General features: G+C 45.2%; 1 protein-coding gene across 6 annotated transcripts in view; it reads left to right on the forward strand.

Annotated features, from left to right (window-relative positions):
* Nucleotides 1-25,497, forward strand: part of garnl3 (GTPase activating Rap/RanGAP domain like 3) — a 408,597-nt gene that overhangs the window by 171,397 nt on the left and 211,703 nt on the right. For all 6 annotated transcript variants that reach the window (XM_080211832.1, XM_080211831.1, XM_080211834.1 and 3 more), the window contains exon 3: nt 593-667. In XM_080211832.1, the coding sequence (XP_080067958.1) occupies nt 593-667 (75 nt within the window). The remainder of the gene's footprint in view (nt 1-592; nt 668-25,497) is intronic.

A 25,497-nucleotide genomic window follows, 5' to 3' on the forward strand; every position in this document is an offset into this window, starting at 1 on the left:
CCAGTCCCATCTGGCCTGAGTCAGGGAGGTCGGGCACTTTGGAATCTGTGCACAGGAATGTGGGTTCAGAGCTGTAACTTGCCACTGATTGCATCTCCGAGAAGGTTACGGTCCAATACAACTATTGTGCAGAATGACACAGTATTCACAGCACAGAAACTAGAATAGCTTCTTCAAGGCCAGCCTCCCTTCACCGGCCTCCCTTTATTGACAAACTCTATTCCACTCGAGAGCATTTCAGGTACAAAGTCAGAATCCAGGGTGCCAGAATTCCTGACACTCCCATATTTATATACAGATGAAGCTCCCTGATTGGGCAGGCAATTCTGGCCTCAATCAGGGAGCTCATACTCTGAGAGCCCACCTCATGGACCTCACTGAGGTCATTACAGAAACATACCATTTGGCCAATTTACTGGTTTATGTCTATATTTCTAATTCACTTCCCACCTGAGTGTTTTTTTTAATTATAACCAAAGGGGTTGACGAGATGGAAATGAAATGTTATTTTGCATGGGACAGTATGAGTTTCCAGTTTTGCCAAGTGTCTGCAGCAACCATTAAAATGAAACGTTTTGTTCTCTCTTTGCAGCTTATTTCTAGTGATGCGGATGGAGCGATACAGAGAGCGGGGAGATTCCGGGTGGAAAATGGATCTAGTGACGAGGTAAGGAGCCGTACTGGTCACACCGTCCCATCGCTGTGTTTTATGGGGTGGGGGGATAGTGACTTGACTTGGATCATGATCACTATGTGAAGATGGATGTAGCCAGCAGATGGTTTCTCTGCTCTTGGACTCGGGCAGGAACCCTACCTTGTATCGCTCTGTTGAAAATGTAATAGTTTGGAACCACTTATTGAAAAAAAGCAAAGGTCACAAAATGTCAACATTACAACATTTTCTTTGAGAAGGGACACCAGCAGATAACACATATTGATTTATAAAGAAAAGCAAGTTATCTATTTCTATCGGGCTCCTCACCAGTGCACCAGATGTCCGAAAGTGCTTCACAGCCAATGAAATACTTTTTGAAGTGTAATCGCTGTTATAATGTTATGATGTGGAGATGCCGGTGTTGGGCTGGGGTGGGTACAGTATGAAGTCTCACAATAAGAGGTTAAAATCCAACAGGTTTGTTTGGAATCACGAGCTTTCGGAGTGCTGCTCCTTCACCAGGTGTGTGGAGGGTTCTTCCACAAACCCCAAGAGGCCAACAGTGAACCCAATGAGAAAAAAATCCACTCACCCGAGGAAGGAGCAGTGCTTTGAAAGCTTGTGATTCCAAATAAACCTGTTGGACTTTAACCTGGTGTTGTGAGACTCCTTATTGTTGTAATGTAGGACACACGGCAGCTAATATGTGCAGAGTAAGCTCCCACAAATAACAGTGTGAATGTGACCAGATAATCTGTTTCTTTGATTGATTTATTATTGTCACATGTATTAGTATACAGTGAAAAGTGTCCCTTGCGCGCTATACAGACAGAACATACTGTTTGTAGAGTATGTGGGGGGAAGAAGGAAAGGAGAGGGTGCAGTTCCAGCTACGGTGAAGAGAAAGATCAGCTTAATAAAGTAAAAATAAAGTTTATTTATCAGTCACAAGTAAGGCTAACATTAACACTGCAATGAAGTTACTGTGAAATTCCCCTCATCGCCACACTCCGGAGCCTGTTCGGGCCAATGCGCTTAACCAGCACGTCTTTCAGAATGTGAGAGCAAACCGGAGCACCCGGAGGAAACCCACAGAGACACGGGGAGAATGTACAAACTCCACACAGACAGTGATCCAAGCTGGGGCATTGAGCCCAGGTCCCTGGCGCTGTGAAGTAGCAGTGCTCACCACTGAGCCACCATGCCTGTGTGATAGGACCATTTGAAAATCTGATGGCAGCAGGGAAGAAGCTGTTCTTGAGTCGGTCATTATGTGTCCTTGCACAGATCAAAACAGCCAGCGCTATTTAAGGACCCCACGCACCCCAGACACACCCTCTTCCACCTTCTTCCATCAGGAAAAAGATACAAAACTCTGAAAACACCAAGCAACCCACGATGTTGATTGAGGGATAAATATTGGTCAGGAAACGGGATAACTCTCCTTCAAAATAGTGCCATGGGATCTTTTACATCCACCTGACAGGCAGAGGGACCCTGAGTTTAATGTTTCATTGGGAAGATAGTGCAGCACTCCTTCAGTACGGCACTGGAGTGGCAGTCTCAGTGTTTGTACCTGGGAGTGGGATATTCACACACAACCATATGACTCAAAAACCCTTTCTGTTTGTGTCATACCCTGTTCTGTTACTCATAAATGCCCACGGACCAAACCATTCTTTTATATTTCAGACTATGTGAATTAGGAGCAGGATTGGCCTCTTGCCCCCTCCGAATTATCCTGCCACCTGTGACACTCTTACGTATTTCTAGTTATTTTGATGGATGTGTCCTACAGTCTCCTTCACCCATCTAAATCCTGGAACACAGTGCTGCGTCCTGTTTCAATGCTTCCCCAAGATGGAGTTGCTTCTTCTGGCCAGCAAACTTGTGCTGATATTGTGATCCACTGGCTGATGCTCTGTGCACCTGATTTAGACATTGTTAAATAAAGATAAGGCTCCGAATTTCCTGTATTCACCGCGGTAATGCAATTGAAGGGGGTGTGTAAATGAGGGTGACTCACAATTCAACACTACACCATTCGAGACTTATTATCTTGTAATCTCAGGGCCTGCATTTGGCTGATGTGTGGTTGTGCCATAAAAATTGAGCTCTTGGCTGCCGTAGTGACCCAGTCTAGAAGAGGAAAGGTGCGTGATGCCATGAGCTCCGTTTTGCCAGAAGCACCCAGCTTTGTCCCACTGCTTTGAAACTGTCTCCCCGTGACCCAGCCACTAGTTTGACGTCAATTCAGATCTGAGCCATTATTTTTTTTCCAGCAATGAATTGGCAAGGTTGGGATCAGTCCGCACCATGTCTCTGATATCATTCCTTGCTCCACTATAGCCCTGCAATTGAGCTTCATAGAAACTAGAAGCAAGAGTAGGCCATTCGGCCTTCGAGCCTGCTCCACCATTCATTATGATCGTGGCTTATCATTAAATTCAATACTTTGATCCCACCTTCTCATCCATATCCTTTGATCCCCTTAGTCCTAAGAGGTATATTTAATTCCTTCTTGAAATCAGATGATGTTTTGGTCTCAGCTACCTCAGCGTCAGAGACCTGGGTTCAGTTCCCACTGGGGTCACTGTCTGTGCAGAGTTCGCATGTTCTCCCCGTGTCTGCGTGGGTTTCTTCCCACAGTCTGAAAGGCATACTGGTTAGGTGCATTGGCCATGCTAAATTCTCTCTGTGTACCCAAACAGACGCTGGAGTATGGCCACTAGGAGATTTTCACAGTAACTTTGTTGCAGTGTCTACTTGTGACACTAATAAATAAACATTTTTTTAAGCAACTACTTTTGGTGTTGGTGAATTCCACAGATGCACCTCTCTCTGGGTGAAGAAATTTATCCTCACCTCAGTTCGTGGTAGCAAAGTGGATAGCACTGCTGCCTCACAGCGCCAGGGACCTGTGTTCGATTCCTGGCTTGGGTCATTGTCAGTGCGCAGTCTGCATGTTCTCCCCGTGTCGGCGTGTGTTTCCTCGGGTGCTCTGGTTTCCTCCCACAGACTGAAAGACATGCTGGCTAGGTGCATCGGCCATGCTAAGTTCTCAGCATTCTCCCCAGTTGCCGGAGTGTGGCGACCAGGGGATTTTCACAGTAACTTCATTGCAGTGTTAATGTAATGTAATGTACTGGTGACTAATAAATAAAAATAAACTTCTAAAAGGTTTACCCCTTATCTTCAAACTATGACCCCTAGTTCTGGATTCCCCCACCATCAGGAACATTCTGAATCTGCCTGTCATTCTTCTGAGGTTAGAGTACACTTCACCATCAGTGATAAGGCATTCTTAAGGATTCCCTCACTGAAGTGGCTCAATTGGTAGCATTCTGTGGGTTCAAACCCCACCCTAGATTGGGCATGACATCTGGGCTGACACTCCAGTGCTGTATTGAGGGATTGCTGCATTTGGGGCAGCACGGTGGCACAGTGGTTAGCATGGTTAGCACTGCTGCCTCACAGCGCCAAGGACCAGGGTTCAACTCTAGCTTCGGATCATTGTCCCTGTGGAGTTTGCACATTCTCCCCGTATCTATATAGGTTTCCTCCAAGTGCTCCGGTTTCCTCCCGCAGTCCAAACATGTGGGGGTTAGGTTGATTGGCCATGCTAAATTGACCCTAATGTCAGGGGGATTAGCAGGGTAAGTGTGTGGGACAGGGCCTGGATGGGATTCTGGTTGTTGCAGCCTCGATGGGCCGAATGACCTCTTTCTGCACTGTGGGGATTCTATGATTCATTGTACTGTCTCTCAGATCTGAAATAATAGCAGTAACCCTAAAGGTCCATGCCAAATTTACATTAATTGTATGTATTTGATGAGCATTAATTGGGGCTTCACTTGAGTGAACAAAGAATACATATATTGAAACAGAGGGGGTGGTTGTGTTGGGAGATATAGGCTTGTGATGTTTCACTCTGTGAAAAATGTAAGGACTGTGTCCACCACTATCCTTCACCAACTGGTTTTCTGGAACTGAAGAGTCCACATGGGTTAATGTTTGTGAGAGAACTTCCACCAGTTCTGATGAGGGACCTCTGCCAAAAATATCAGCCAACCTTTTCTTTCCCCCAAGGTGCTGACAGTTACTATTTATGTCTATTATTTTCTATTTTAGCTTTTAATAGAGGAAATTGCTTTTTCCCATATCGAGAGTTTCTTATCGGCTAACGAATGACTTCATGATATTTGTGATGTGGAGATGCCGGCGTTGGACTGGGATGGGCACTGTTAGAAGTCTCACAACACCAGGTTAAAGTTCAGCAGGTTAATCTGGAATCACAAGCTTTCGGAGCGCTGCTTCTTCATCAGGATTCACCTGAGGAAGGAGCAACGTTCTGAAAATTCGTGATCCCAAATAAATCCATTGGTTTTTAACCTGGTGTTGTCAGACTTCCTCATGGTATTTGGAAATTGTTACTAGATTTTGAGTAGTTTTAAAAGTGCTAAAGTGTGAACAGACACTCGGGAACTGGTGACAGTAACGGTCAAATGTTGTGGTCAGCTCAGAATGTGTTCCCTCCCTTTACATCTGGGATCAGGCATCCTTCCAGCTCCACCAACAGGCTGCTTGTATTGTTGGGAGGAATCAGATCCAGTGTTGATGACAGCTTGAATGTCAATGAAAAAAACATTTGCATTTCTGTAGCACCTTTCACAACCTGAATATGTCCCAAAGCTTACAGAGTAGCTTTGAAGCACGGCTTGTATTTTGAATGTGCTAAACAGTAATCTTTCCGTTACGCGTGCTGAAGGGCGGCATGGTGGTTAGCACTGCTGCCTTGCAGGTTTGATTCTCAGCTTGGGTCACTGTGCGGAGTCTGCACACTCTCCCTGTGTCTGCATGTGTTTCCTCTGGGTGCTCCGGTTCCCTCCCACAGTCTGAAAGACGTGCTGATTAGGTGGATTGGCCCTGCTAAGTTCTCCCTCTGTGTACCTGAACAGGCCCCGGTGTGTGACAACTAGGAGACTTTCACAGTAACTTCATTGCAGTGTTAATGTCAGCCTACTTGTGGCACTAATAAATAAACTTAAAACCTCAGCACCTAACCATGTAAAGCACACCTTTAAGCAGACCCTCAGGTGTACCCAGTTCCAGTGCAGGTACATGCAGGGCAGTTGTATTCTGGGGAGGGTAGGTTGGAGAATTAGCTTTTCAATTCATTCATGGTTTGTTTATGAAGTTCACAAATAATCATGTTAACTCCTAAAACTCTTACAATGCAGAAGGAGGCTATTCAGTCCATCGAGTCTGCACTGACAACACTCCCACCCAGGCCCTACCTCTGTAACCCCATGTATTTACCCTGCTCCTCCCCCTGACACTAAGGGGCAATGTAGTACGGCCAGTCAAACTAACCCGCGCATCTTTGGACTGTGGGAGGAAACCAGGGCACCCAGAGACAGGGGAAGAACAAAGACAGTCAATTGATGACAGAATTGATGGATGTAAATCCTGCAGCCTCCCAACAGGCTTCATGGGGAGGGGAGAAGAGGTGGGGCCACCTTTGCTGTTGAAGAAATCTTGGTGAGTTGCTGCAATGTGCCCTGCAGATGGTACACACTGCTGTCTACAGGATCCTAGGAGTCAGTATTTAAGGGGTGTCGATTAAGCGTGCTGCCTTCTCCTGGGTGGTGTTGAGGTTCTTGAATGTTGTTGTGGCTGCACTCACCTGAACAATTGGAGAATATCCTAGCACACAGCTGACCTGTGCCTTCTCCATGGTGGATAGGGTTTGAGGAGTCTGGAAGTGAGTTAATTCATCACAGGATATATCGCTTCTGACTTGTTCTTGTTGGTGGGTGACTCACTGATGGTAATGTCACTGAATATCAGAGAGAAGTGGTTTGATCGTCTCCTGCTGGAGAGGGACATTGCCTGCAGCGTGACACAAATGTCAGTTCTCAGGCCAGCTCAGATCAGGACTTGTTGGTTGCAGACAAAACCTGCTTTGACATCTGAGAATGGTACTGAGCACTATACAATTATCATAGAACATCCCCGTGTTACCTGCTTGGCCATGTTGTGAACTGTAGAACCATAGAATCCCTACAGTGCAGAAGGAGGCCATTTGGCCCATCGAGTCTGCACCAACTCTTTAAAAGAGCAACTTTCTCAGGCTTAAACCGTCCCCCCATCCCAAACCATAACCCGACACATTTCCCATGGCTAATCTACTTAATCCACACCTCTTTGGTCACTAGGGTCAATTTCCCATGACCAATCCACCTAACCTGCACATCTTTGGACTGTGGGAGGAAACGACAGCTACCGTAGGAAACTCACGCAGATATGGGGAGAAGGTGTAAACTCCACACAGGCAATGACCCAAAGGTGGGAATCGAACCTGGGTCCTTGACGCTGTGAGGCAGCAGTGCTTCCCACTGTACCACCATGACAAACCTTGGCCATCAAGATTCTGGGATTGGAGTGGGTCTCGAACCTGGAGCTTCTGGCTCAGAGGCAGGGACACTAACCCGCTGTGCCACAAGACCCCCTGGAAGCTGTGATGAAGTGTATAAAACACTGGTTTGTTTGTCTTCATCTGGAGTGCTTTGTCTAGACCAGGAAGGATGTGCGGGCACTAGAGAGGGTGCAGAGAAGTTTTACCAGAATGATTCTGGGAATGAGTTATGGATAGATTGGTGAGCTGGGGCTGTTCTCTCGGCAGGAGGGAAGGTTGAAAGGATATTGGGCAGAAGTGTTCAAAACCATGCGGGGTCCGGAGAGTAAATGGAGAGAAGCAATTCCAGTTCACGTAAGGATCAAGAAACAGAAGACAGCAATTTAAGGTGATTGAAAAAGAAGCAATGTTGATGTAAGAAAAGGGTGTTTTGCAGAGTGAGTGGCTAGGATCAGGGATGCACTGCCTGGCAGTGTGGTGGAGACAGGTTCAATCACAACTTCCAAAACAATATTGGATGATATCAGAATGTGCAGGGCAACATGGAAAAGGTGGGAGGAGTGGGCTTGCACAAAATCAAGGGGCTGAATGACACCCTTCTGTACCTTAACCATTCTATGAAAAAACATGACATCAAGTCACAGATGGAGATTTGAGGTCAAATGAATCTCAAGCTTGGTCAAAGAAATACATTTTGTGGAATGTCATACAGGAAGAACGAGATGGAGAGGTTTAGGCAGGGATTTCCCTCAGAGAGTAGCAACACTTTGGATTTTACCTGATGTGACGGAGTTAGGGCCATAAATTCATCCAGCAATGTTGTTAAGACATTCCCAGTGCCCTTTTCATCTGCCTGTGCAGAGTTTGCATGTTTTCCCCGTGCCTGCATGGGTTTCCTCTGGATGCTCCAGTTTCCTCCCACAGTCCAAAGATGTGCTGGTTATGTGCTTTGGCCGTGCTGAATTATCACTTAGTGTCCCGAAATGTGTAGACTGGAAGAATTAGTGGGATAAGTATGTGGCGTAATGGGGATAGGGCCTGGGATGGGATTGTTGTCACTGCAGGCTCAATGGGCCAAATATCCTCCTTCTGCACTGTAGGGTTTCCATGATTCCTATAATCAGCTTGACTGGTTGATAAAACTCTGAGACAGGAGGCGTGAATTGCATCTTCAGCACAGAACCTCGACTGAGTAATCAGTGCAGGACTGAGAGAGTGCTGCGCTGTTGGAGGTGATGCTATTCAGGTCTGACCTCCGGTACAGATCCCAAAAGTCTGCAAAACAACTTGTCACGCTATTTAAAGACAAGGGAATTCTCTGGGCGTCTGGGGAAACATTTATCCCTTAATTAACATCAGCAAGAGTAGATTAATTGGCCATTTATCCCACTGCTGTTTGTGGGACCTTGCTGTGGGCAAACTGGCTGTTTGCCCATCTCGCAGCAATACTTCAAACATCCTTCCTGGGAAACACTCCAGGCTCACTATCAATCCAAGGTTGTTCTATCAGAGCAATGATGAGATTAACATTTTCTGTCGGGGCAGAGTGAAGAGTCACAGTTCTATTTTTCCTGTGCGGGGAGGGGGGAGGTATTTTTAATCGGGTTGAGAAGATCAACGATGTTCCTGGTTCCCAGGACGGTTACCCTGGCTAAATAGAATGAGGAGAGAAATATAAACTACACCATACAATTATAAAGAGGTGTAGGAATAGAGCAGTCTGGAGATTTATGTGCACAAGTCTTTGATTGTCTGGCACTTGGAGGGAAGTTGAGAGTCAACCACATTGCTGTGGCTCTGGAGCCACATGTAGACCAGACCAGATAAAGATGGCAAATTTTCTTCCCTAAAGGACACTAGTGAACCAGATGGGTTTTTCCAACAATCATTTCATGGCCATCAGTAGATTCCTAATTCCAGATACTGTTTATTGAATTCAAATTCCCCCATCTGCCATGGTGGGATTCAAACCTGGGTCCCCAGAACATTATCTGAGTAGTAGTCTAGCGATACTACCACTAGGCCATCACCATTCCTCCTTAGTGGTAGTGATTTACCTGAGGATCATAGCAATATAGAAAACAAGAATAGGCCATTTGGCCCTTTTAGCCTGCTCCGGCATTCATTTTGATCATGGCTGATCATCAAAATGTCCTAAATCTGCCTTCCCCGCCGCCCCCCCATATCCCTTGATCCCTTTAGCCCCAAGACCTATATCTAATTTCTTCTTGAAATCACAATGTTTTGGCTTCTGATACTTTCCGTGGTAGTGAATTCCACACATTCGCCACCCTCTGGGTGATCACACCTGGAGGGGGAAAATTGAGAAAGTGGGGCCTTTGTGAATAACCTCAGCCAGTACGGGAATTGAACCCGCACTGTTGGCATCACTAACAGGCTTTATCAAACACTGGTTAGACCTCATCTGGAATACAGTGGCCGGTTCTGGGAACTACACTTTAGAAAGGATTTCAGTACCTTGGACAGAGTGCAGAGGAGCTATATACAACATTAGGACCAGATGTGAGTAACTTAGGCAATGCAGAAAAAACAGGAGGTGTTATGGTTTTTCTCCTTAGAACAAAGAAGGCTAGGAAAAGATTTGATAGCAGGGAAGAATAACTGAGGTGCAGCTATTTCTTGGCAGAGGTCAGTAACATAGGGAGGGCTTGTGCCTGGGATGGAGGGATATTTAAAGTAATTAGAAGATCCAGAGGGGAACTGAGGAGAAATGTTATCATCCAGAGGGTGGTGGGCTGGTGGTACAGACTGCCTGAAAGCGTGATGGAGGCCAACACCCTTGTCACACTTGACAAATGCTTGAATATGCACCTGAAGTTTGGAGACTTAAGGAGTGATAGAGCAAGGGCTGGAACGTGCAGTTGGCTGGAGAACTCTTTTCCAGCCAATACAGATATGCAAAGTTGAATGGCTATCTTCAGTGCTTTACGTTTTGTATCTTTCTATGTAAGGGTCAACAACTAGGCCACATAGATTTAGGTAACTGACAAAAGCAATGCCACAATTAAGGATCTACTGGGAAACAGTGATCATAATATCACTGAATTTCATATTACATTTGAAAGTGACACGGAAACAAAAATCTTTAAACTTAAACAAAGACAATGACATAAGTATGAGGGGTTGAACTGGATAAAGTTAATTGGGTGGGCAGTGGTGTTATGGTATTATCATTGGACTAGTAATCCAGAGACCCAGGGCAAGATCTGACTATGAAGTCATTGTCGATTGTTGTAAAAAGCCATCTGGTTCACTAATGTGCTTTATGCAATTTTGCCTACATGTGACTCTCAAATGCCCTCTGAAATGGAGGGCAATTAGTGAAGGGCAATAAATGCTGGCTTAGCCAGCAATGCCCACAACCTCAGAAATAAATAAAAAAAAGTAGATGGTATGGATGAAAATGAAGAGTGGGGAACATTTACAGGAACAATTCAGAATGTTCACCAAAAAAACATTGCAGTAGAAAACCAAGTCTATGGCTCACTCAGGAAGTTAAACATGGCTGTGAACAAACAGTAACGACTTGAAGAATTGGGACTGTTTGCAAACTGCAAAATGCCACCAAAAAGTTGATAACAAGGGGAATAAATAGAAGCTAGCCAGGAAAATAACAACAGATTGCAAAAGCTTTTACAAGTGTATAAAATGGAAGAGAGTAATGTATCAATGTTTGCTAATGATACCAAGCTAGGGAAGATAAGTTATCAGGATGACATAGAGGCTGTTAAGCGATTTAGAAAGGTTAAGTGTGCTGTAAGATGGCAGAAGGATGATAACAGAGGGAAGTGTAAGGTTATTCATTTTGGCATAAGAAAAGCAGGTTACTTTTCAATGATATGAAATGGTTAAGTGTTGAAGTTCAAAGAGACTTGAGTGTGCATGTATGGGGAATGCAGAAAGTTAGCATGCAGGTACAGCAGGCAATTAGGAAGGTTAAATAACTCCTCAGAGACCGGTATCCCTTCACTGGATTCCCTTTATTTACGAACTCATCTCCACTCCTAAGAGCGCTTCAAGGACAAAGTCAGAATTTGGGATATCAGTAGACCTGACACCCCCTCATATTATAGACAAGTGAGAATCCCTGATTGGGTAAGCATTACCTCAGTCAAGGAGCTCATACTCCAAGAGGTCAACCTCATGAAGTCATTCCAGAAGGCGAATGGCATTTTGGCCTTTAATGCAAGGGGGTTGGAGTACAAGCATTGCTGGAATTGTACAGGGTTTTGCTGAAACCATATCTGGAATACTACATGCAGCTTTGGTCTCCACTTTTGAAAAAGGGATATACTTACATTGGAGATGCATGGCAAAGATACACAAAATTGGCCCCTGAGATAGGAGGGGCTTGATTTATGATGAGAAGCTTAGCAAGATGGGCATTTATTCTCTGGAGATGAGAAGAATGAGAGCTGATCAAATTGAAACCTACTAGATGCTAAAGGGGTTGCTATGATAGATGCGGAGGGGTTGTTCCTGGTGGTTTGGATGTGTAAAGCATGGGGGTAGAGTCTCGGAATAAGAGGCTGATGATTTTGGACTGAGATGAGGAGAGATTTCTTCTCTAAGGGTTGTGAAGCATAGGAATTCATGACCCCAGTGAGCTGTGGATTCTTCATCATTGAATATATATAAGGCTGGAACAGACAGATGTTTGGTCTCTTGGGGAATTAAGGGCATGGACAAAGTGGATAGTCAGAAGCTTTTTCACAGGGTGGAAGAGTCAATTACTAGGGGCCATAGGTTTAAGGTGCGAGGGGCAATGTTTAAAAGAGATGCACGAGGCAAGTTTTTTACAGAGGGTGGTGGGTGCCTGGAACTCGCTGCCAGGGGAGGTAGTGGAAGTGGATACAGTAGTGACTTTTAAGGGGCATCTGGACAAATACATGAATAGAATAGGAATAGAGTGTGGAGCCCAAACATGTACTCATTGCTCCAATTGAAGTTTTACATTGGCTCACCATTGTTCTCGCCTTTTCCCTTTGGAGAAGGAGCCTGAAATCCATTGGCTCCTGTTTACAGCCTTAATGTTGTGCAACCATAAGAACATAAGAAATAGGAGCAGGAGTAGGCCATCTAGCCCTTCGAGCCTACCCTGCCATTCAATAAGTTCATGGCTGATCTGAAGTGAAATCAGTTCCACTTTCCCGCTTTCTCCCCATAACCCTTAATTCCCTTGTCTATCAGAAATCTATCTACCCGTGACTTAAATATATTCAATGAGGTAGCCTCCACCACTTCAACGGGCAGAGAATTCCAGAGATTCAGCACCCTTTGAGTGAAGAATTTCTTCCTCAACTCCGTTCTAAACTGCGCACCCCCCCCCAACCCTTATTTTGAGGCTGTGCCCTCTAGTTCTGCTATCCTTTCTAAGCGGGAAGAACCTCTCTACCCTAACTAGTCCCTTCATTATCTTGTAAGTCTCTATAAGATCCCCCCTCAGCCTTCTAAACTCTAACGAGTACAGACCCAGTCTATTTAATCTCTCCTCGTAGGCTAACCCCCTCATCTTCAGTATCAGCCTGGTGAACCTTCTCTGAACTCCCTCCAAGGCCAATATACCCTTTCGCAAATACGGGGACCAAAACTGCACACAGTACTCTAGTTGCGACCATTTGCTCTTCCACCATTTGCTCTAAGCTTCCTTTCATTCGTGGTGCAGTTGCTGCCATCTATTTTTATATCACACAGGCCAACATTAAGTGTCATGGTCCACTTTTGAACTCATTCCCTCATCTTCTCAACATCTTCACATAACTGACTACCCCTCATGCTTTGGTGACTTTTACAGGTAGGGAGGGGAGGCCCGGGGAGCTGAGCAAGATGAATACCTTCTGAACCCTTATCTCTCGCTTGTAATGGGAGCTCAGTTACGTTGAAAAAAATGGCAGTATGGCAGCACAGTGGTCAGCACTACTGCCTCACAGCGCAGATGGATCACTGGCTTGGATCACTGTCTGAGCGGAGTCTGCATGTTCTCCCCATGTCTGTGTGGGTTTCCTCCCACAGTCCAAAAGACACGCTGGTTAGGTGCATTGGCCATATTAAATTCTCCGTCAATGTATCCAAACAGCACCTAACCAGCGTGTCTTTTGGACTGTGGGAGGAAACCCACACAGACATGGGGAGAACATGCAAACTCCGCTCAGACAGTGATCCAAGCCAGGATTCGAACCCAGGTCCCTGGCGCTGTGAGGCAGTAGTGCTGACCACTGTGCTGCCATACTGCCATTTTTTTCAACGTAACTGAACTCCCATTACAAGCGAGAGATAAGGGTTTGGAAGGGATTCATCTTGCTCAGCTCCCCGGGCCTCCCCTCCCTACCTGGAGGATTTTCACAGCAACTTCGTTTCAGTGTTAATGTAAGCCTCACTTGTGACACTAATAAATAAACTTAAAAATAAAGATTCAGCTTCTGTTTGCCTTTGTAAGCATGGATAGAATGAACAGACTAACTTACGGTACTATTTAATGTATGTTTACAGAATCATTGCGTTCCACCCGTGAATTAATGCTGCTGTAACTTGTTCTCCCATTCAGATCCCTGCTGCTCCCTAAGTGCTTTCATTATGAGTTTCAGGGAATCTGGCTCCATTCACCACAGTTCAGATAAGTAGCTCTTATAAAGAAATGACCTTGGAACCACACAGACAAGAATCAGACTCTCGAGTGGGTCCCACTGAAACCTCTTGAACAATAGCAGTTTCGCTAGGGTTGGAACTGCTTTCTCCTCCAGCTCGCAAGATTGCTTGTCATTCCAGGATTTTAGCTCAGACAAGCTGGCCTTGCGCTCCGGCACAATCCTGAGGGATTGTTTGACGAGATGTTAAAGGAGGACCTGTCAGTCTTTTCCTAACTGCAGCCTTTGTCAGCGAAGAGCTGGGAGTTCTCCAGAGTTCTGGCCAGCAGTGTAATAAAAAACAGCAAACTCTGGAACTACTCAGCAGGTCAGGCAGCAACTGCGAAGAGAGACAGAGGGAGGGGTGGCCGGGATTTTCCTGTCTCAGCCGTTACAATTCCCATGGCGGACGAGAGGGGAGAAGCTCAGCCAGAGTTAGTGTCATAAGTTAAGACCCTTCCTCAGCAACTGCTTTGCTTTTCTATTTACCCCTCAGTAACTGGGTGAAAATAATGCTCAGCCTATCATTGTTATATCATGGGCCACGTACCGGTAAAAGGGATTAAGTGGAAGGTCAGGTGTTTCCCACGGGACAGTGCAAACTTGATGGGCCGAAGGGCCAGTTCTGTACTATATGGTTCTACACTGTTTGGAGACTGACTCTCATATTTAACCACAAACACTTCAGCACCACTCATTCAGTGAAATGCTTTGAGGCACCTCTGAGAAAGATCTATATAGAAGGATGTAGGAGTAGCATGATGGCACAGTGGTTAGCATTGCTGCCTCACTGTGCCAGGCACCCTTGGCTTGGGTCACTGTCTGTGTGGAGTTTGCACATTCTCCCCGTGTCTGTGTGCGTTTCCTCCGGATGCTCCAGTTTCCTCCCATAATCTGAAAAATGTGCTGGTTAGGTGCATTGGCCATGCTAAATTCTCCCTCAGTGTACCCGAACAGGTGCCAGAGTGTGGTGATTAGGGGATTTTCACCGTAACTTCATTGCAGTGTTAATGTAAGTCTATTTGTGACTAATAAACTTTTACTTTAAACAAACACAATTCCATTTTCATAGAATCCTTAGTGCAGAAGGAGGCCAATTGGCCCGTTGAGCCTGCACTGACACCAATCCCACCAGGGTCCTGTCCCCACAACCCCATGTATTTACTCTGCTAATCCCCCTGAAACTAAGGGGCAATTTAACATAGCCAATCAATCTGACCCACGCACCTTTGGACTGTGGGAGGAAACTGGAGCACCTGGAGGAATCCCATGCAGACATGGGGAGAATGTGCAGACTCTGCACAGACAGTGGCCCGAGACCAGAATTGAACTTGAGTCCTTGGCTCTGTGAGGTAGCAGTGCTAACCTCTGTGCCACTGTGCTGTTCTTAGTGCTGATGAACAAGATGGATGGGTTGGAGTTGGCCACGTTTTCTCGTCACCATCAAACTGTTTTCCTCCTGTCTCACAGTATAAAGAGAACTGTTTCAATTCGATCTTTCACAGAATCATGGGATCATACAGTGCGGAAGAGGGTCTTCGGCCCATCGAGTCCGTGCAAACAGATCAGAAACATTTGAACTCCCACCAATTTACTAGCACTTGGCCCATAGCCCTGAATGTTATGATGTGCCAAGTGCTCATCCAGGTACTATGAGGCAACTGGCCTCTACCAGCTTCGTAGGCAGAGCATTTCCGGCCATCACCACTCTCTGGGTTAAGAGGTTTTTCCTCACATCCCCCTAAACCTCCTGCCCCTCATCTTGAGCCTATGCCCCCTCGTGACTGACCCTTCAACTAAGGGGAACAGTTGCTCCCTATTCACTCTGCCCATGCCCCTCATAACCTTGTACACCTCGATCAGGTCACCCCCTCAGTCTTCTCAACTCCAATGGAAACAATCCAAAGCCTGTCCAACCTCTCTTCATAACTTAAATGTTCCATCCCAAGCAGTCTCCTGGTGAATCTCCTCTGCACCCCCTCCAGTGCAATCTCATCCTTCCAATAATGTGGTGACCAGAACTGCACACAGTACTCCAGCTGTGGCCTCACCAAAGTTCAATGCAGCTCCAACATGACTTTCCTGCTTTTGTAATCGATGCCTAGATTAATAAAGGCAAGTATTCCATATGCCTTTTTCACCACCCTACAAACATGCCCTTCCGCCTTCAGAAATCTGTGGACAAACACGCCAACGTCTCTTTGCTCTACAGAACTTCCTAGTGTCATGCTATCTTTGTAAAATTACTCCTTCCAAAGTGTATCATCTCATACTTTTCAGGGTTAAATTCCATCTGTCACTTATCCGCCCACAAGCTGGTGTCACAGTTGTAATGTCAATCTCCCTACCTAACCAGTCCACTGCCTTGCTGGAGAGTCAGTGTAAATCCAGGATGCCATCCTCAGATTAGGGTTGGGGGGAGATGTTATTAGGTGGTCTGAGCGTTTCTGTCATGGCAGCCTGGCGGGGTTTTGCGGTGCCACTTGGCCACGTTGGCCGTGTCCAGTTGGTATTCTGTTGAGGGTTGTCCACACTCTCCGGGGTTGATTAAAGCCTGGTTGTTGAGTTGTTGGGTCAGAGATGTTGGATGGGATTTTCCTGCTGTCGGCACCTTCTGATCCCACCAACCAAGCACCCCGTCCGCGGGTCTCCCGGCAGCGGGGCGAGGATTCACTGGGAAATTCCATTGACAGCGGTGAGACCAGAAGATTTCACGACTGGTTGCCTCCTGCCACTGAGAAACACGTTGTGAGGGGAGCCAGAGGGTCCTGCTGAGTATGTTTGTTTGAAAGAGTGCTCTTTCCTCCAGGTTCCATCGATTCTGTGGTCAGTTCAGACACGATGGGCTGAATGGCTTCACTCTGCACTGTAGGGGTTCTGTGATTCTATTGTATGATTGGATTTGTGTCCAGAGAGGGTTTCATACATCCATGTGGCTAGTTGGGTTGAGGTGGGAGGGTCTCTGTGAATGGGGGTCTCCAAGTTGCTGCTAATACAACTTATTTCCCTGCGTGTTGCTGCGTCCCATCACAGAGAGGGACGAGCAATATCTGAGAGCGTTGGTCGCCGTTGAACTGGAGTTGATCTCACAGCTCCAGAGATGAACTTCCAGAGTTGTATATCAGTGAGTTTGGTGTGATGACTTGAGGTCCACTGGGGTGTTTCACTGTCAGGAGATCATGGGGCCTGAACTTGCTCGGATTGGTAATCAGCGTTAAGTTGCTGCTCTGTGCCCAATTATTGGTGATTTTCTTTGTCCAGCCTGTCTCGCCTGACCTTCCAGTTCAGACAAGTATGATCCAGGCAGCACAACACGTCCCTAAGGCCCAGTGTTGGAATATGGGCAAGTTAGGGAGAAAGGGCCACGCTCCACTTCTTACAGAACTAACCGCAGTAACCACGGCGGGGATGGGGTGTGGTGGTGGTGGTGTGGTGGGCTGTGCGACTCCAGTGGTGACTGTTTGGCACCTGACATTTAACCAACACGTTGGCCCCTTTCCGAAAGTTGTTGCAATGGTTTTGTGCAAATATTGCTGAGCTTTATTAGTCCCCTTGTTATTTTAGTAGCAAAATCTAGGCCTTCAGAAGGTTGGGGCTGCATTTTGATGTGTCTCAGCAACATTAACAGTGATGGGTCTTGTACACAATTCCTGTTAACTGTTAATGTCCCAGCTTCCTGTATGACCCACCTCACAGGAGCTCCCGCTTATCGCACCTACAGTGTACCATCTGGAACTTCATATAAAATGACAGACCTCATCAACTAACATTCAAATTCACTTTGGGAATGTTTCTGAACAATTTTTTTTCTCTCGGTTAGATAAATTTTTTGAATCCTTGCTGAATCCTTGGTTTCAAGTGATTGGCATCCAAGCCCCTTCTCTGGTACATAGCTGCAGTGTGTAAAAAGATCCTGATGCATCTGAGGGAATGTCTTGTAATGGAGAAGGTAGCATGGTGGCACAGTGGTTAGTACTGCTTCCTCACAGTGCCAGAGAGCTGGGTTCAATTACCCGGCTTGGGTCACTGTCTGTGTGGAGTCCGCACGTTCTCCCTGTGTCTGCATGGGTTTCCTTCAGGTGCTCCGGTTTTCTCCCACGGTCCGAAAGACGTGCTGGTTACTGCATTGGCCATGCTAAATATTGCCTCAGTGTACCTGAATAGGCACCCAAATGTGGCGATTAGGGGATTTTCACAGTAACATAATTGCAGTATTAATGTAAGCCTACTTGTGACACTAATAAATTGTGATGTTAATGTACCTTTAAGAATTTTTTCAAGTGCTACTCACCTGATGAAGGAGCGGGGCTCTGAAAGCTCATGATTCCAAATAAACCTGTTGGACTTTAACCTGGTGTTGTGAGTCTTCTTACAGTTTTATTTAAATCATTGTACCTCTCAGCTTTCATTTGGCATCGGTTTGCCTACAATGAGCCCTTTAATTGCCCCTTAAGTGGCTTAATGGGGATTGTTTATTTTTAGTTTGGTCAACAGCCTCAAGATAAAGGGGGGGCGGTTTAGAACGGAGTTGAGGAGGAACTTCTTCACTCAAAGGGTGGTGAATCTCTGGAATTCTCTGCCCGTTGAGGTGGTGGAGGCTGCCTCGCTAAATTTTTTTTTGATAAGCGAGGGGATTAAGGATTATGGGGAGAGGGCGGGAATGTGGAACTGAGACACGACAGATCAGCCATGATCTTATTGAATGGCGGGGCAGGCTCGAAGGGCTAGATGGCCTACTCCTGCTCCTATTTCTTATGTTCTTATTAGTTTTATAGCCCTGCATTGTCAGGAGGAAGAATGTTTGTAGGACAGGTGACAGGAGCGCCTTCATTTGCAGTTCTGAGCTGCAGGTTTTAATTTTTAGAAGGGACATCAAGCTGGAAAGCAGTCACTCTCTCTCTCTCTGATTTTGGGAAATTCTGCTGATTTAGCTGAAAGTCTTCCTGGAGTGGAAAATCTGATGGTGGGTTGACCAGAGAGTTCCCCTGGTGTCCTGGGAAGCTGTTTTGTCTTCAAACTGTTCTGAGTGTTTCAAGAAAACAGCAGCATTCATCCAGAGGACTCAGTTCAGGTATTGCGTGAGCATTTGTCTTTGCTGTGTTAAAGGGTTTTGTCTAAAGGAAGTTTGGTTTTGATTGGAACACATTAGATATATTTGTTAAGTGCTATACATTATTGTGGTTGTTTTGTTTTTGTTAGTCATTGATAAAATTTATTGCTAATTTTCTTTCCATACACGTTAACTATATTCTTAAATAAACATTGCTTGATAAAAGCTTAGTGGATCTTTTGAATCATACCTGAAGTGCAACACATTATGCTTATCTTAGCCAAATTCAAGGTGCAAAACTTATGATCCAGGGGACTTCACAAAACACTGGAGTTTCTGACCTGAACCATAAAGTTAACTTTAAAACTTTAACATGCAACTGTGAGCATTTGAGCATCGGAATTATGTTTGGGGGTTGTGGTTTTGGGTATGAATGCTCAACATACAAAATATCTTTGAAGCAGCTTGTCAGGATTGGAGCATTTACCTATGCTTTCCATCCAAAGATTTATTTGGTAACCAAATGATTGTGCTAGTAAATAGCTAGTGATGATGCCCGCAGTCACTTAATTCAATTTCTTTCTATGTTCAAGAGTTTGGAGAGGTAGTTCATCAACTTCCTTCACAGAGCCATCATGTCCCCAAGTATGCAACTAAATTGTGACCTCTGACATGGTTAGTAGAGTGGAAAGTGTTGATTTTTTTAATATATGGGCACCATTTATTGCCCATTCCTAGTTGCCTGAGGGCAGTTGAGAATCAACCACATTGCTGTGGCTCTGGAGTCACACAGACCAGGAAAGGATTTTCTGCCCTAAAGGACATTAGTGAACCAGATGAGTTATTCCAACAATTGATAAAGGTTTCATGGTCATCAGTAGAGTTTTAATTCCAGTTTTGTTTTTACCAAATTCAAATTCCACCGGCTGCCATGGCGGGATTCAAACCCGGCTCCCCAGCACATTAGCTGAGTTTCTGGATTATTTTTCTAGCGATAATACCATGAGGTTACCCATATGCCTGGGGGATGGGAACCCATGTAAGGAGTCCGAGAAGGAGGAAGCAAGGACAAAATGTGGGGAGAATGTACCAACTACATCAAAAATCAAGAAAAAAGTTAAAAGGAAGGAGAACTCAGGAGATGTTATGAATGGAAGTGTTAGAATTCAAAAAGAAAGTACAAAAACTGGCATAAGGGCACTTTATCTGAATGCTCACAGCATTCAAAACAAGGTAAATGTTGCAACATTTGGTGGCCATTATAGAGACATGGTTGCGGGATGATGATGACTGGGAGTTAAATATCCAGGAGTATCAGATGGTTTGGAGGGATTGACAGGAAGGTAAGGGAGGCGATGTAGTCCTGATATTTAAGGATGACATCAGGGCACTATGAGAGATTCTATGGAAAAAATGTGAGTCATCCATTTTGGTGGGAATAACAACAAAATGAACTATTATTTAAATGTAAAAAATTGCAGCATGCTGCTGTGCAGAGGGACCTGGGCATCCCTGTGCAGGAATCTCAAGAATTGGTTTGCAGGTGCAGCTAGTAATTAAGAAGGCAAATGGAATTTTGTCCTTCATTGCTAGAGGGATGGAGTTTAAAAACAGGGAGGTATGTTGCGGCTGTATAAGATGCTGGCGAGGCCATTCCTGGAGTATTGTGTACAGTTTTGGTCTCCTTACTTGAGAAAGGATATAGTGGCACTGGAGTGGGTGCAGAGGAGATTCACTGGGTTGATTCCGGAGTTGAGAGTTTTGGCTTATGAGGAGAGACTGAGTAGACTGGGGCAAGACTCACTGGAATTCAGAAGAATGAGGGGAGATCTTATAGAAACCCTAAGACTATGAAAGGAATAAATAAGATAGAAACAGGGAAGTTGTTGCCACTGCCAGGTGAAACTAGTAGGGGGCGTAGCCTCAAAATAAGTGGGAGCAGACTTAGGGCAGAGTTGAGGAGGAACTTCTTCACCAAAAGATGTGCGGGTTAGGTTGATTGGCCATGCTAAGAAATTGCCCCTTAGTTCCCGGGATGTGTAGGTTAGAAGGATTAGTGGGTATAATATGGGGGTAGGGCCTGGCAAGGATTGTATTCAGTGCAGACTCGATGGGCCAAAGGGCCTCTTTCTGCACTGTAGGGTTTCTATGATTCAAAGGATTGTGAATGTGTGGAATTCCCTGCCCAGTGAAGCGGTTGAGCCTACCTCATTGAATGTTTTTAAGGCAAGGATAGATAAATTTTTGAACGGTAAAGGAATTAAGGGTTATGGTGAGCGGGCAGCTAAGTGGAGCTGAGTCTACGAAAAGATCAGTTATGATCTTATTGAATGGCGGAGCAGACTGGAGGGGTCAGATGGCCCACTCCTGCTCCTAGTTCTTATCGTCTTAATTTACAGTAAACATGACACCTGAGCATGGCCAAACATTCTCGTGACAGAAATTTGTGTCCCACGCAAGGTTTTTTCATTAATATGTAGACTCTGCTAATGCCTGGGTTTGTGATGGAATAGTCAAGGGACATTCTTCTAGTAATAAAATTGGGAAATGTTATTCCTGGAGGCTGACTGCCGATGAAGAGGGTATCCACTGGGATTCACTTGCCTGTTTTGTAAATTTTTAAATGTGCAATATTTATAATGTGTACAAGGGAACATAACATCTCAGTATTCAGGAGTCAGCGTTCAGGAATTACAGTTGAAGATACGAGAGGTTTTCCAGGTTAATGCCCAGAAAATCAAAAGTATACAACATGCTGCTGGTTGTGAAGCTTACCAAATAATTCACATTGAATAATGTAAAGACAAAGACTGTCAAAGTGTTGGTTCATCTATCAGTTCATGTCATGACTGGTCTGGGCACATTCTGTGTTGATGTTTGTCAGATACACTTTGCGCATATTAATAGATTTATTATTTTCTTTCCCTGCACATGTGTATCAAGAGGACTTGCTCACCTATTTTTTAAAGTTTATTTGTTAGTGTCGCAAGTAGGCTTACGTTAACACTGCAATGAAGTTACTGTGAAACTCCCTTAGTCACTACACTCTGGCACCTGTTCAGGTGCACTGAATTTAGCATGGCCGACGTACCTAACCAGCAGGTCTAACCGGAGCACCCAGAGGAAACCCAGGCAGCCACAGTGAGAATGTGCAGACTCCGCACAGACAGTGACCTAAAACCAGGAATTGAACCTGGATCCCTGCCGCTGTGAGGCAGCAGTGCTAACCACTGTGCCACCGTGCTGGTTGCACACAATGGATGGGATTTTCCAGCTGTGCTGACTCCAAGATCGGAAAATCCTGCCCGAGGTCAGTGTACCTTTGCACAGTCCATGTCCCACCCGCTACAAATCCCGTGGTGGGCAGGATGGGAATACTTTGCCCAATGTGTCCATTGTACATATTGTACACAATGTGGGCAGGATCTTCCAACTGTTCCTGCCAGTGGGATATTGACAGTCCTGTCAATGGCGAACCCCCGCCCCCCCCCAGCAGCAGGACGGTGTGTGTGTGTGTTGGAGGGGGTGTGGCGGTGGTGGTGGTGGTGGGGACAGTGTGTGAACAGTGTTAACAGAGGTAGGATGAGCAGATCCTGCCACTGGCCAATGGCGCCGCTGTCTCTGCTGCCACAAAACACACCGTGGGCGGATGTAGAAAATCCCAGCCAATGAACAGGTAAACCAAAGAGTCTCAGATTAGTGAATGGGAAAAGTGTAATCTGATCCAATATTAATAACAATTGCTTCAGGTTGAAATCACGCGAGCTGTGGGGCAGTTTAAAGCAAAGAGATTTTCTCATGTCTTATGGCTTAGGTCAGAAGCTCCACAGTGTTTTCTGAAGCCCATCTGGATCATAGATTTTGCTTCTTGAATTTGGCTAGGATAAGCATGATAGATTTCACTTCTGGTATGATTCAAATAACCCACTGGGGAGCTTTTATCAAACAAAGTTTTTTTTTAAGAATATAGTTAACTTGCATTGTAATAAAATTAGCAATAAGTTTTATCAATTATTAACAAAACCAAAACAACCATGGTTACATATAATCCTTAACAAATATATCTAATATGTTCCAATCGAGCGAAACTTTCTTGAGACAAAACCCTTTTCACAGGTTTAACACAGTAAAGACTAATGCTCACGTCATACTGGAACTGAGTCCTTAGGATGAACGCTATAGTTCTGTTGATACACTCAGAGCAGCTTCCCAGAACACCAGGGAGGGACTCTGGTCAAGCCACCAACAGCTGATTTTCTACTCCAGAAAGGTTTACAGCAGAATTTCCCAAAACCAGGGGGAGAGAGAGAGAGAGAGACATTTCTTTCCAGCTTGATGTCCCTTCTAAAAACTAAAACTTGCAGCTCAGAACTGAAAATGTGAGCTCCTGTCACCTGACCTGCAAACCTTCTTCCTCCTGACAATGGAGGGTCATAAAACTAATTCCCAAAGTTTAAATAAATAAGCCCCATTCAAACTACTGAAGGAGCAATAAAATGGCTCCTAGTAGACAGCTTGGCATCAATGAGATCAGATAAGGCTGTGAGCATGATTTTTTTAAAAATTCTTAAAAATAAACTAACATCACAATCCTCGACATCTGCTTGATGGAGGCCTTGTCATTGTTTATCGTTGTGCATCAGCTCATGTGTTGGAGTTAGCATTCCTGCCTCACAGCACCAGGGACCTGTTCCGATTCCCAGCTTGGGTCACTGTCTGTGGAGTTTGCACGTTCTCCCCCTGTCTACTTGGGTTTCCTCCAGGTACTCCGGTTTCCTCCCACAGTCTGAAAGACATGCTAGTTAGGTGCATTGGCCATGCTAAATTCTCCGTCAATGTACTCGAATAGGCGTTGGAGGGTTTAAGTTTAGTTAATAGTGTCACATTAACACTGCAATGAAGTTACTGAAATTATTGTCAAATAGTGCCAAATAGTGGGCAGTTTTGTATTATGGAATCATCAAAATTCATTTTCCATAAGATTCTATACCCAAAAATGAAAGAGACACTTTAAAGTTTAAGTTTATTTATAATTGTCACAAGTACGCTTACATTAACAGTGCAATGAAGTTATTGTGAAAATCCCCTAGTCGCCACACTCCGGTGCCTGTTTGGGTCCATGGAGGGAGAATTTAGCATGGTCAATGCACCTTACCAGCATGTTTTTCGGACTGTGGGAGGAAACCAGAGCACCCAGAGAAAACCCACACAGATACAGGGGAGATTGTGCAGATTCTGCACAGTGATCCAAGCCAAAAATCAAATCCGGATTCCTGGCACTGTGAGGCAGCAGTGCCAACCACTGTGCCACCCTGTCACTCAGTGGCGACTAGGGAATTTTCACGGTAACTTCATTGCAGTGTTAATGTAAGCCTACTTGTGACATTAATAAATAGATTTTGAGCTTTAAAGCTTTGAACTTTAAATTGGTTAAGATTTAGTAAAACGATTGAAGGCACCAAGTTGAATCTTGGCTCATCTTCTCTGAATGAACCAGAGAATGAAGCAGCTGTGCCTCGGACCTGTGTTTTGTGCATCAGATCAGTTCCAGCTGGGTTGCCATCAACATCATGCCTCAAGGTCCAGGTATTGTATTGTGAGAAATCATCTGATTTGACAGCAGGAAGTAACTGATTATAACGAATGTTCAGATTGTTTTGAATAACTAGGGAGTAAGTCTTCAATTATTTGAATACAGTTCTACCCACGCATGTCACCATGTTGGGGACCATTCTAATTCTGTTGACAAAAGTAGATTGCAGGCTTTGTGACTTCCGATAAGATGCAGCTTATCTGTTCTAGTCATGTTGTCAGTGATGAGTACTGAATCACAGTCTTTCTATTCTTTATCCCTTGTACACAGTTATCCCTTGATGCAGTTCTGAATGCACTTTACAATCAAGGCTATTATGTTTGCGTTATACATATGGTCCAGGCAGTAGTCTCTGTCATACGTGTAGATAAGGACCTGTTGACATTCACGGTAATAAATACTATCAGGAGATGTTTTAGAAAATGGTTGAATTATGCGTGCCAGAGTTTATGTCAACACTTCTTATACTCTGGAAAGGCCAACATTTACTGTCATAGAATCACCTCAGTGCAGAAGCAGACCATTCAGCCCATCAAGTCTGCAGCAACTCTCCAACGGAGGGTCCCACCCAGGCCCTCTTGATGTAACCCCATATATTTACCCTACTAATCACCCTACCCTACACATCTTGGGACATTAAGGGGCAATTCAGCATTGCCCAGTCAACCTAACCCGCACATCTTTGGACTGCGGGTGGAAATTGGAGCACCCGGAGGAAACCCGTGCAGACGCGGGGAGAACGTGCAGACTCCTCACAGACAGTAACCCAAGGCCGAAGTGAACCCAGGTCCCTGACGCAGTGAGGCAGCAGTGCTAACCACTGTGCCACCGTGCCACCCTATCCCGTGAGAAGGTGGTGGTGAGCCATCTTCTTTAATCACCACAGTTTGAGTGGTGAAGGGACTCTTGGAATGGTAGAGTTCCAGGAATTTCGATCAGCCACAACATATATCTGTCTCTGAGCAGAGGAAGATGGAAGTGGTCGTGTTCCCAAGCATTGATGCTCTGTCCTTCTAGTTGGCAGAGGTTACATCTTTGGATGATGCTGTTGCATTGCTACTGTGCAGCTGATAAAGCGCATACTCTGCTACACTGGGATGTTAATGGTAGACGGTGTAGATGATTAGGGTGGTCATG

Source organism: Carcharhinus amblyrhynchos, chromosome 25 (genome assembly GCF_965287045.1).
Source record: "Carcharhinus amblyrhynchos chromosome 25, sCarAmb.v2.hapA, whole genome shotgun sequence".
NCBI classification, from domain to species: domain Eukaryota; kingdom Metazoa; phylum Chordata; class Chondrichthyes; order Carcharhiniformes; family Carcharhinidae; genus Carcharhinus; species Carcharhinus amblyrhynchos.